At 44.6% G+C, this 12,070-nt stretch overlaps 2 protein-coding genes across 3 annotated transcripts in view; both read right to left on the reverse strand.

Moving 5' to 3' along the window:
• Positions 1-12,070, reverse strand: part of RRBP1 (ribosome binding protein 1) — a 550,780-nt gene that overhangs the window by 242,420 nt on the left and 296,290 nt on the right. The window lies entirely within an intron of this gene.
• Positions 4,079-12,070, reverse strand: part of SYNDIG1 (synapse differentiation inducing 1) — an 81,726-nt gene continuing 73,734 nt past the window's right edge. For both annotated transcript variants that reach the window (XM_050893124.1, XM_050893126.1), the window contains exon 4: positions 4,079-4,364. In XM_050893124.1, coding sequence (XP_050749081.1) covers positions 4,206-4,364 — 159 coding nt within the window. In that variant the 3' untranslated portion in view covers positions 4,079-4,205. The remainder of the gene's footprint in view (positions 4,365-12,070) is intronic.

Here is a 12,070-nt window from a genome sequence, read left to right on the forward strand (position 1 = left end):
CTGGCTGACCCACAGCCCTGGGTAAATACCCATGCTGCAGATATTCAGCAAACTGGAGCCATACTAAGGCATGAAAGCTACCAATGGGAGCTTTGTCCCCACTTTGGGCTGCAGTGAGGCCCAGGTCTACCTCCCCAGGATGCAAGCCCCCTTTAGGATCGCTGCTCACCCCCCTGGACTGCCATGCCAAATGCCAGCCCCATGTCGCATGGTGGGTTGCTCCAGCATGTGCAGCACAGAGGCATATCCTCAACTTTCAGCCAGGTGATGCTCTCAGGAGTGCTCTTGCTAGGCAGGTCTTTTCCACAGTGCTGCTCCTGTTTATTGTCTCTTGGGGGTTCCTGGAGACATGCAAGCCTGCACTCCCCAGTTTGGGATGCTATTTTTAAGGCTAGGTGCAAGGGCTTCTATGGCATTTTTAAGGCTGCCCATCTGGGAAAGTTTCTTCTAGCTCCAGAGCTGGCTTTTGCCTCTCAGGTCAATATTCAGCCTGCACAACCATCATCAAAGATCATAAGGCAGACCCCTCAACCACAAGATTGGTTTAAAAATGACATTATTATTATTGTTGGGCATGTATAATGACCTTAGAGTCTCTGTATTTTCTTTCTAATTTTTTGAACTCCAGGTTAAATTCAGATCAGGGCTAGGAAATATTAGTTCCTTTCTTTTAAAATGAAAAATCTGAGTTTCTTCTTCAATACCATGTGCTTCAAAGTTCAGGCTTTGAGAGAAAGAGCTAATTCCCCACAAATCATGCTAACATAAGGGAAGAGCACGTTACACATGGCAATCCACTTCCTTGGCTGTGTGGTTCTTCGGGCTGATCTGTGTGTCAGGGGCAAAGCACAGGAGCCCATGGTGAAAGCCAAGTCCTAACTGAAATGTGTTATCTTGCCCAAATCCAGGCTTACTGGGCACCTGTGTGTTGCAAAAGCAAATGTGTGCTCACAGGTCTCACTGCACATCTCACATACTGTGGCATTTAGGGCCTTCACACAGGAGTAGGGTGGTGTCCTGGGAGTGCTAGCTTGAATCCCAATCATCATTCTCCTTTCTTGTGATGAACCACACCCAAACACACTTAAATCTGAGTTCTCTAGCAAACGGATTAGTTGTTGACATGTGGTACTCAGGTCTGGGGTCTTGGATGGGGCTTATATGGCCCCCAAAGACTCCCAAGGTGGTGATGGATGAACAGGAGCCCATGCTTCCCAGCCTGGATGTCACCTGTGGGCTGAGATGAGAGCTCTGCTGGCAAAGCATGGGGCTTTTGCTGCGAGTTGATCCCTCCTGCTGATATGTAGCTCCCAAGGACCTCCAGCCATGCACATCACCTACCCAGCTGACTAGCACAGGAGTCACCACGTGGAAGGGCTGCATCTCTGCCCCGTAACAGTGCGAGACCTTGGCATGGCTGCTGAGGAGCATGAGGCAGAGGGAGATACCCACACGTGACTGCACAGGACCAGCCAGCTCTTCTGAAGCTCTCAGGACCCTGAGGGGCTCCTGTGCTGTAGCTCAGATGAGACAGCCATGGCGGTACTGCTAGGAGTACAGTTGAGGGTGATGTGTCCTATACTGCTGCACCTCCTTTTCCCCCCAGTCTTCGTGCTTATTGTGGATGGAAAACAAATGGGAAAAGGCCCAGATGGGAATCTCTTCATTTAAGTTAAATAAATAATCAGTATTTCCAGTCCTTGTCTGCTTGTTAGAAAAGGGTTTTCCTAGCCTTATATAAGGGCTTTCCTAGCCTCAGACAAGGTTTTGTCTCAGACAAGCTGTTACTCCATTATGAACTGAGGCAAAATAAGATCTGGACTGAGACACATATTTGACATAAGTCCAGGCCTGGCGTACATGACCTTGTAGTCAGACAAGTCTAGCAACACTTCACCCTTAAAAACAACCAAGAAAGAAACTTCCTGGTTTTCCTGAATGGGAAGAACAGTTTGAAATGGGGCAAATGTGAACCAAAGTGGTCACAGCCACCTCATTTCCAGGGGGAAGTGAGGCAAGAACTGCAACACACATCCCAGGTTGGTTTTTAAAGCCGTGACACACTACTTTGGAGAGCCTGCTGTAAGCACCGTAGCTGGAAACCCTGTGCATCCTCTTGGAAGAATAAGGAGGCAGCAGATTGTGCCCTTGCCCCTCACCTACCCAAACCCAGATACTGCCCATTGGGGCAAATACAGAGTGGGGACTCTAACTTGCCCACTCACTACTGCCTTGCTTCAAAGGGAAGGGGGCTTCCATGGCAGTTGCTAGAAAAAACGTTTGAAGAGGAAGAACCACAGAATTGACTTTACCTTAATAGGGCAACCTGCCCAAAAACCTGTATTTCCTGGGACCTCAGCTTTAGCAGTGGCTGAGAATGGATGAAGATGACTAGGAGTAGTCTCTAGGCTTAGTTTGAAGCCCAACAAATCAATACAAAAGAGGAACTGCCAGTGACTGCAATAGGCTTTTGGGTCCAGGTACAGTATGGGATGGTCCATACAGGTACTTCTCCAGGTAGCTGAACTCAGGGTACTGGGGCAAGTTTCACTCAGTCTAACACTTCACATCCGTCCAAAGAAAGTGTCACACGGAGCATCAGCAGCTGTATACCATGTGTTTTAATAAACTGTATAACTAGCAGAAAAATAGTTTTGGATGTGTTTGTCCTCCTCCCCCCTAAAATAAAAAAAGTCAAATTAAAACCAAAATAATGTCAACCCCAAAACAGGAGAAAAAAACTATCCCAGAGCAAAGCTGACACACAATACAGAGTTGGAAAAAAAGGTCTTTGATGACATTCTTGGGTAAAGAAATTACGTTTGTAAAACAAGGCAGTGAATAATAAAATGCTTATTCTTTTGATCAGTTTCTCTCTCTCCCTCTGTGTATATATATGTAGATACATATATATCTATGCTGACACACCCTTGGTGGGATGAAATGGTACATCTGCAAGACAAAAAAAATAAAAGCTTGACTGTGGGGAAGGAGTAAAGAAGAAAATAAATGTATCATTTCAGTCAGTGAAGTAAGGACAACTCTCAGTTCCCTTACAATGTACCATTGCGCTGCTTATTGAGGGACATGCTTGTCTCTCCATGGCTATGCTGTGTCCCTGGTCCACGGATGAGCTGTGAGCTTGTAATCTGAGTGGTCTCCTTCACTGCTCTGTGTATGAGCAGGACCCTAGAAATGTATGAAGCATTCCTTCCCCTGGTTAATTCCCATGCTTTACCATGATTTTTAATTTAAAATTGATTAGTATTTCAGTTTGCATTTTTTTCCCCCAGGTTTCTTGCACTGACTGCTATGCAGGTCTCCACGGTAAGGCAGAGCAACCCAGATGAGCAATATGCCACAGGAATGTGCCGTTTTCATGATGTGACTGGATGGAGGAAATCATTTTACAATGGATCCCATGCTACTCCGACCTCACACTCAGTCTGCGGAGCCAAGTCATGCAGTAACCTCAGCTGTTCTGCATTGGGTGGGCCTGTGGGTCACATCTTAATCCAAAAACAAGGAAAGGAAAGAAAAAATATTTTTTATTTCCTTTTCTCCTTCCATGGAAACCTACCCACACAAGTAGAATAGGCAATACCATTCTATGCTGAGGTCTCTGCTTCGCTCTTAGGCAAATGAGTCCTGCGTTCAAAAAAACCCCAAAACATACTCTTCCTCCTGTTGTTACAGTGCTCTTTCAGAGAACCAGCCACTGTCCATGCTTTCCCAGATCTCAGTGCCGTGCTTAACAAGCAAACTAAGCACAAGCTCATGCTGGCTGCAAAGTTCAGGTCACCAAGAAGGTATTAAAACAGCTCAGTTTGCCAGCTGCTTGTAAACACCATATTGCAAAGAAGGCAAAGGCAAAATATCCCTCTCCACACCTCCCCCAACTTCCTTCCTTTTCTTTTTTTCTTTTTTCTTTCTCTCTTTCTTTCGCTCTTTCTCTCTTTCCTTCCTTCTTTCTTTCTTGTATGGGGGTTCATGAAGAGAAGCAAGACTTGTGCATCACAAATGGTGGAACTACCCCCACCCCAGCCAGCTTCCCACCCTACAATAATGCACAAGCCAATCTAATCCTGTACCTGCCCCCAGAAGGTGTTTGTCTCTTGATCTTTTTGGAAAATCATGCAGTCTGATCTGCTGGGGAGTTCTGCAGTGCAGGCACCGGGTGGCTGGTTCTCCCCCTTTCCTGAGGCTCATAAATGATTGTTTTTGGACAGATAGGCAATAAGAGCCACGGCCACCCCAACGTAGATGCCAGTTCCGATTGTGATGGACAGGACAGCCAGGAAGAGTGCTCGCCGGGAGCTGGAGCTTGCATGGTGGAAGTCCCCCTTGGCTACTGCTTTGTTTGTCTGCAAGATATACAACAACAACAATGCAATATATTTATTCTTTTCACCTGGAAATGAAGATGTGATGCTCATTTCTTGGCTGAAACATGATCCTGGGATATGACAGTAAACCGGTTGGAAATCAGATACTTTTTTAGTCAAATGAGGTTATTTGCACAATTAGGATGATGATGGAACCAATGGCATCTCAAGTGGTGCTTTTAAGTGCCTTTAAGCATAAACATATCCTAGGATTTAATACTGTGCATCTCAATGGCTCCTGAGATGGCTCAGCCTCCCCTGAGAACGTGGACAGATGGGCTGTGAGCCAAGGGTCTGCCATGTCTGTAGGGGTACAGACACAGCTACAATACTGCTTCTGTGAGGCGGCTGGATTCCAGCCTGGCTGGGAAAGGTAACAAGGGAAAAGCCCTCTAAAAGTGCTACTTGCACAAAAATGTTCTTCTAAGTCAGCTGAAATGGTTGATCTGTTCTTACCTGGACAAGGGTAAGGGGCAAAATTTTCCCTTCCAGTGCAGTGCTTTTGAGCATACTGACTAGGTGGAATGACTGGCCCAGGTTCACCACCACAGAGAGGCCAGACACCACCAGTTACCTTGCATCCACCTTAGGCCTGAGCTTTAGTGCAGGACAAACACCTAGGAAACCAGAGCTAGTAGACACTCTTTTAGCCTTGATTCAGATGAACACTTACGCATATGAGCAGGGCAGTTCCCTTGATTATCAGAAGGATGACACACATGCTTAAGTGCTACTCTGAAGTGGGGCCATTGGTGTTGGAGCCATGTTCTTCTCTCTTTGGAGTGGTGCATTCAGCTGGATGTGTCAGCTGGAAGAGGAGTTTCTATTTTGATGGTGTTAAAGTAGCTTGCATGTCTCTTGCTATGGTTTCTAGTAGCTCAGAAGACTAATCCAAAGCTCTGGTAATTGTATCACATCTTCTGTGTAGCTTTGAGTACCCAAGCAGGTGCCTTGAATTCAACCTGATCAGCTGGAGTTCCCAAAGTTATTTGTCAGGCATTTTGGCTTGAGCACAATGAACCTCACAAAGTTACAGTTTGTTAGTGCAGCTGTCAATAATGAACACAGAAAGCAGAATCACAGCTGACTGAGGATTGTCTCCTGTGATGATCCCACAGTCACACTGATATCAACCGGATGGCCACTGCAGAAAGCTACATCTGGACTTTGAGAAGTATTCAAATATCGGTTCTTCTAACACATCCTTCCAGATGCCTTTGAGCCCAAGACTCAAGACAAAAGCAAAATCCCTGCTCAAAACAGGCAAAGGAAAGCTAAAATTGGACAGGACTGATCTACCCATTGACAAGACCACCTAATGCTGTTTCAGTGGGTCTCAGTCTTGCAGCGTGATGAAAGGAGGACGTCATTTTTATAGACCGTGGTGTGATATCAGCAGGGTCACCCGGCAGGCAGTAACAGATCTGTCACCTACAAGAAAGGTCTTGTAGAAGCATATGAGCTCCATAAGTTCTGAGACAGTCTTTGTTGCCTCATTACAATGAGTGAGGAATTCATAATGCTTTAATTGTATTTCTCCACAAATGCTCAATTTGCTGGGACACTTTCTGCTTCAGTGTCATCTGTTGCTCTATTTTTGTCTTTTTTTTTTACTATCTTGCTACTCAGAGCAATTTACAGCAGCCAAATGACAAGCTTCCACACTGAAAAAAAAGGCTTCTGGCCTTTCTGTCAATGACTTTATTAGGAGAACCATCTCTTCTCATTCATCAACCTAATTTTTTAAGCATAATGCCTTATAAATTTTTCAGGCAGAAACAATGTCAAACAATATGAATTAAAAGAGAGAGAGAGACTAGGCTGCAGGCGGGAGGAAAATGATCATTTCAAAACAGCAACATATAAATAACTCCCAGGTTTACACCCAGTGTCGTGTCCTTTAGTTTAAATGGGGAAGGCATCCTACTCACTTTGCAAAGGATGTCTGGCCAGGCCTCTCAGCAGGATGACCAGTGATTTCATGAGCTTCTTGTCTGGGACCTCCAAACACTCAAAAGAAGAGCCCTTTCCAGAAAAATGCCAGAGGCTTTGGGGATCATGGATATATTTGTTAGAGTCACTTAAAAGTCTTGGCAAGGAAAGCAGAGAAAGCTTTAGAAAGAGACGGTCATTCGGCTCGCCTCAAAGGTTTTCTTCAAGCATCTGCTACCCATCACAGCATTAATAAAAGGCTTGAACAGGGAAGCTCCTATTCACTGAAGTTAGGTCAGATTTGTCAGGCGAAGGTAAATGCACAGCACTGAAGCTATTTGAGCTTTTGGATAAACTGAGGTAAACAGTTTCAACCCCCAAAATGGGAAAGTTTGAAAATGCTGGAACATTTCATATTGACATTTCTGAAATGTCACTTTACGTTATGGAAAATTCTGCAACATTTTGGGTTGACCTCCTTTAAATTAAACTTTGTACAGTTTCAAAACAGTATTTTTTCACTTAAAAATAGATGGAAACTCAAAGGGAAAAGAAATCATTAATGAAAATGTCAAATAGTCTGAAAACTTGACAGTATGTCTTGATTGGATTCAATAGAGGAGGTCAGATCTACCCAAAATGATGTCATGAGCAACCCAAAGGGATTCAGAAGGCTGATTTGTCAAGCACTAATAGCCTTTTTTCTGATAGGATCTTCAACCTAGCAACAAACTTGCTCACAAAGAACAGCTTTTTTTCTTGATGAGCTCTTTGAGGACAGCCCTGACCTTTGTGAAAGGATTGAACCTATGGTGAAAATCCAGCTTCTCGTTAGAATGTTCAGCCCAGCCAAAACCAGATGTCTTGTATTAGTCATGTCCTGCCATAGAGTTGCTGAATTTTGTAGCTCCTGTCATTACGATATAGCTTGATTTTGCTTGGGAACAGGCCTGCGCTTTCACAGTAGTTCTAGTTTCCAACAAATCTGAGTGTGTTTGTTTTTCTTTTAACCTAATGCACATTTTGTGACTTAGCAAAATCAAATCCCTCCTATATGGAATTCCGAATGTAGAGTGCATTGGTAAGAGCACATGGGAAGGACAATCTTATATTCCTCCTTTATTCCATTCAGAAAGGCTTCCATGAGATGGAGAAATCATCAATAGAGAAACCATCCTCCATCAGTGTAAGACCAGTCTGAAAGGATTTGCTTATCACTAAGAAAATTCTTTGTTGCTATTCCCTAATTAGCAAAACCATCCCATTACTCCCCGATGTCACTATATGCAAATTACAGCATTTCTGCAGGTTATAAGCTAAACAGATCTGGAAAATAGTTACTACACAAAATGCAATTGAGGCCCATTTTAATAGGTTAGCATCTGGCAACTGATAAGCAGTTTTTCTTGAATTATTTTTAAACAGGGATCAGATCTTTGGTATCTCTGTGCACTTGGAGGAAGTCCCTTGGTTTTGGTACCCATCCAACAGCTTATGACCCAGCCCATTTGATGTCTGTCACCGAGAATGTGATACTCTGTTTGGGGGCTTCCATGCCAGGGATGTCTGTGCTCCAGCAAGCTCCATATGGGAAATGAGGACAAGAAATGTCTTGTGTAGATTAGAGAGCCCAGTCAGACCCAGTCTCACCAGCTTTTCCTTGATGTGGTAGAAAAGGTGAAAACAATGGTCATTAAACTTAAAAAGAAACCAAGACATCTAAATGCAGACAGTGGTCAGGCTGTTCACTTGTCTTCATAGTGTCTGTACCTCGGATACCGCTAGGTGAAAGATAAAACTTGTCTACTTAGAAGGACTGGCCACCTAAGCCCACAATCAAACACCACAGACAGACAAGTAGACGCAGTGATTCAAGTCTCCAGAGCCAAAATAGGTACAAGTACAGAAAGCGGTATCTGTTGTTGGACCCTTCTTGGTAATTGCTGCCAGCCACAACACCAGGACCTCAGGCATAAAAACAAACTCAGTCTTTGTTTTCAACACATGTTTTTGGGTCAAACAATAAATGTTTTCACAATGCCACTGTGGTTAAAATTCCTCAGGGAAAAAAAAAAATCCATTTTAGCTAATTTAAAAATAAAAAAAGTATTTCAGATAAAAATGTTGAGTAGAGTAAAATACCTCACCAAATTTTGGTTAAAAATGAGGTCACATTTATGGTGTGCTAGTCTGCAAGCTAGTGCAAGGCAGGATGTGTTAGACTGATGCTGTCTCCACTTTCACTAAACAGCCCCATCCTGGATGCCCACAGTGCCTGTGATGGACACGCTCTGTGCAGCCCTGGGTGCCACAGGTGTCCAGTCAACACAGAAGCCTTGCCTGAGATGACAAATTACTGCACCCATCCAGGCGTTTCTGCTCAATTAGAGGTGAGGATGGGGTAACGTGCACCACCAGGGCCCTTGCCAAGCCCCTGGGGCTGATGTACCAAATGGTACAAAGGGACAGTTTGTCCAGCCTGGAAACAGATTTCTGTGAGCCCCTCTTCACAGACTCAGCTCTGGACTCACTAAAGCAATATTTGCTTTTGTTGCTTCTTTGCCCTGAAAAACAAAGCCCCAGCTATGAATATTACTGGGCTGAATACTTAGCTGGTATTAACTGGCTCATTATGCTTGACTCTGCAGGGTAATGCAGCCAGGACTGGTGCAAGAATGAAGATCCAAATGCCCTACTAACAAAGGGCTTGATTCACTAGAGCCTCTTCAACCTAAGTGCCTTAATTTAAGTAGTAAGGAATACAAAACAGCTATTCTAATGGGCTTAGAAGTGGCTGCAGAAGTAAGCACTTTTCCTAATCAAAATTACATTATCTGTGGAGTTTTACAGTACTCCTATTATCCATTCTCTTCTTCCCTTCCTTGGCAAGACTGTGGCTGGCAGCCAGATGATTGATGAACCAATTTAATACAGTCTTTGGGCAACAGCGGGACCAACAGGTTTGATAAACAGAGCAGGGGACAAGTGCAAGACATGGGATGAATTATGAGCGGGGGATAAGTCATCGCATAGCACCAGCAAGTTCCCTCACTGCACAGCCAGAAGATGAGATACTTTTCTTGCAAAGGGTTTGTGTCCCTGGACTACCCCTGCTTCTTGGTTTTCCCTTTGTCTGTGTCCTCTGGATGCCCAGAAATGACTATCAACTTGTCAGCTACTGGCACACGTTGTGATGAAGGCTGGGTACTCCAAAGCTGAAAACAGGGGCTTAAGCAAATACCAGCCCCCAATCAATCCTCTCTTTAAAGGCTCTGGAAGTAAGCCAGGAAAGTGAGGAGGGGTGGGGGAAGAAGGGGTAAGGAGATCTAGAAGGTTTATCTTACTTTGTTTAACTAACAAAATGAATGTCTTGTTGTTTAGAAACACTTTAAAGGAACTTCCCTGGAGTTTCCACTTGAGCTTCTGCAAAACATATTCGTCATGTCTCTGGGATGCATGTTTTATAGGCTGAGCGAAGATGAATACTGTACCTCCACAGCTGCAAGGCCAAAAAAATCCTGCTGCATCCCACAGTGACTCATATATCATACTCACAAAATACCTTCTGGTACACTGTATCTGGAAACAAGAGATACATTGATCACAATTATTAATCCTGCCTCATCTCCCTGAGGCTGGAGAGCAGGAATAGCTCCATGTAGGAAGAGAAGAGGGTATCCTGACCCCTTTGGTCAGGTGATGGGAGGATTTCTTTTCACTTCATGGGAAGAAATGGCCAGCAGGGAGCAGGGATGCACAGGCTCCATGCAGCCACTGGCCAGACCCTGAGTCTTACTTCTTCAAGCGGCATGCAAAAAAATGCCACAGAATGAGAAGTAACTCATACAGAAAATGCTTCTGCTCCTGTATCTTCTCCTATCTTTCTTCTAGTCAAAAGCGCTGGCTACTGTTTTTAACTTGCCTGACTTGTACTTCTGCTGATCTCAAATTTCTGGGCAATATCTTCCACCTTCAGGCTTACACCACTTATTTTCACTGATGGTGAGAAAAAGACTCCAGAGTCTTTGCTAAAGATACAGATGGGAAAAGAGTGAAGTCAGGATTTGCCTCTGGACCATGAATGACAGCAGGGGAAAGCATGGGGCTGGCAGACACCCGGCGTAGGGGTTGGGACGTGGCAGGAGAGTTTTCAGTCCTGAGGAGAGCATCGAAGGGACTATGGAGTCCCATCAAACTGCTCCACAGGCAGAAATGGTGAACTAAATAAATGACAAATGTTTCTTTGCTCTGTCAGGCATTCGCAAATTCCATTATGTCCATAGTATAATAGAAACTTCAGCCTGTGGCAACTTGCCTTTCAGGTACCAATGAGCTCTTCTGGAAGTTTCCATCATTTCTGCTGGGAAATTGGCCCAGGAAATGGACATGAGTCTCAAGCAGACATTCCCTGTCTGGAACTTACTGTGGAAACAGTGGACTTACTGTGGAAACGTCCTAGACTCAATGTTGGACTTAATCTCTACTGATGCTTAAGGTTCTTTTCCTCTTCAAAGGCAGGCATCCAACCTAGTCTAATCTAGCCTTCAGACTGCAGTGTCCAATTGCTGGATCATCTTCAGGAAATTCCCATCCACACTCCAGTGTCGACAGGTAGAGACTAGATAACTTGCTTGGGATTGATGTCTTTCTTTCAGTGAGGGATCAACCCCACCCTGAGCATTTAGAAGATAAAAAGCATAAGATCTTGACCATATCCTGCTCTCTCACTGTCTGGTAGCACTGAGATCCAGTTGGGAAGGCTGATAAGGACCGTGAGACAGTAAATGCCTAGCCCACATGGGACTTCCCCTGGGACAATGCTGAGATATTATGAGTACTTGGGTAGCAGTGACAAAAGGATGATACAGGGATGTCACCAGAGTTTCATTAACACATGGAGAGGGGATAAACTGGCATATGCAGCTGCAGATACTGCTTTGCTTGAGGCTCTTGCCAGATATCCTAAGTGCTCTGCTGCACCTCAGAGTGACAAAACAAAATCCAGTGTGAAAACTTACCCCTGAAGGATTTCTTTCAACAATGAATCCTTATTCTAGTAAATAGGCTTCTGCTCTCAGCGGCCAGAGCATAGCACTGTGCAATGTGAGTGCATTGCAACAGACACTTGCTGCTTCCCATTAGCAGCCCCTCTGACCTGCCTCACTCCCTTCCTTACCATGACTGCTCAGCAAGGCAGTGAAACAAACAACAGGCTCATCACAGTGGAGGTAGGAACAGCCACCTGTGTGAAGGCAGTGAGAAAGGACAGGCTGGTGACCATACTGTGTCTGGAGTAGTCTCTTGTATTGCACTTCAAGTCCATGTGTAGTTTAACCTAACTTTTCTCCATCCAGCCCTCCAAGTGGCATTTCCTTCTTTGTGATCATCACCTTCTTTGCCCTGCAACAGCAGAAGAACTTCCAGCCTTGACAAAATCCTACCAAGCTCCTGAACGATGATGTGGCAGGTGAAAACAAGTGGCCTGAGTAACGGGATTTCTACTGCCACCAAATTAAATGATGCTGTGTTGGTGGAAGGGGATGTACTGGGAACAATATATATTCCTGGAAACCCATGAAAGGCTCAGGAGAAGAGAGTGTGAACGGGGAGAAGAGGGTGTAAATGGAGACCAGCATGAGTCTGCCTCTTCTGCATGATCAACTTTCATAACATCTGGGTTTCAGCCATCAGATCATTTTGGTATCAATGTTTTCTGCTGGATTTTGAAAATATGACATAGGCGAGGACATGAT

The sequence above is a fragment of the Gymnogyps californianus genome, chromosome 3 (genome assembly GCF_018139145.2).
Source record: "Gymnogyps californianus isolate 813 chromosome 3, ASM1813914v2, whole genome shotgun sequence".
Lineage (NCBI taxonomy): Eukaryota > Metazoa > Chordata > Aves > Accipitriformes > Cathartidae > Gymnogyps > Gymnogyps californianus.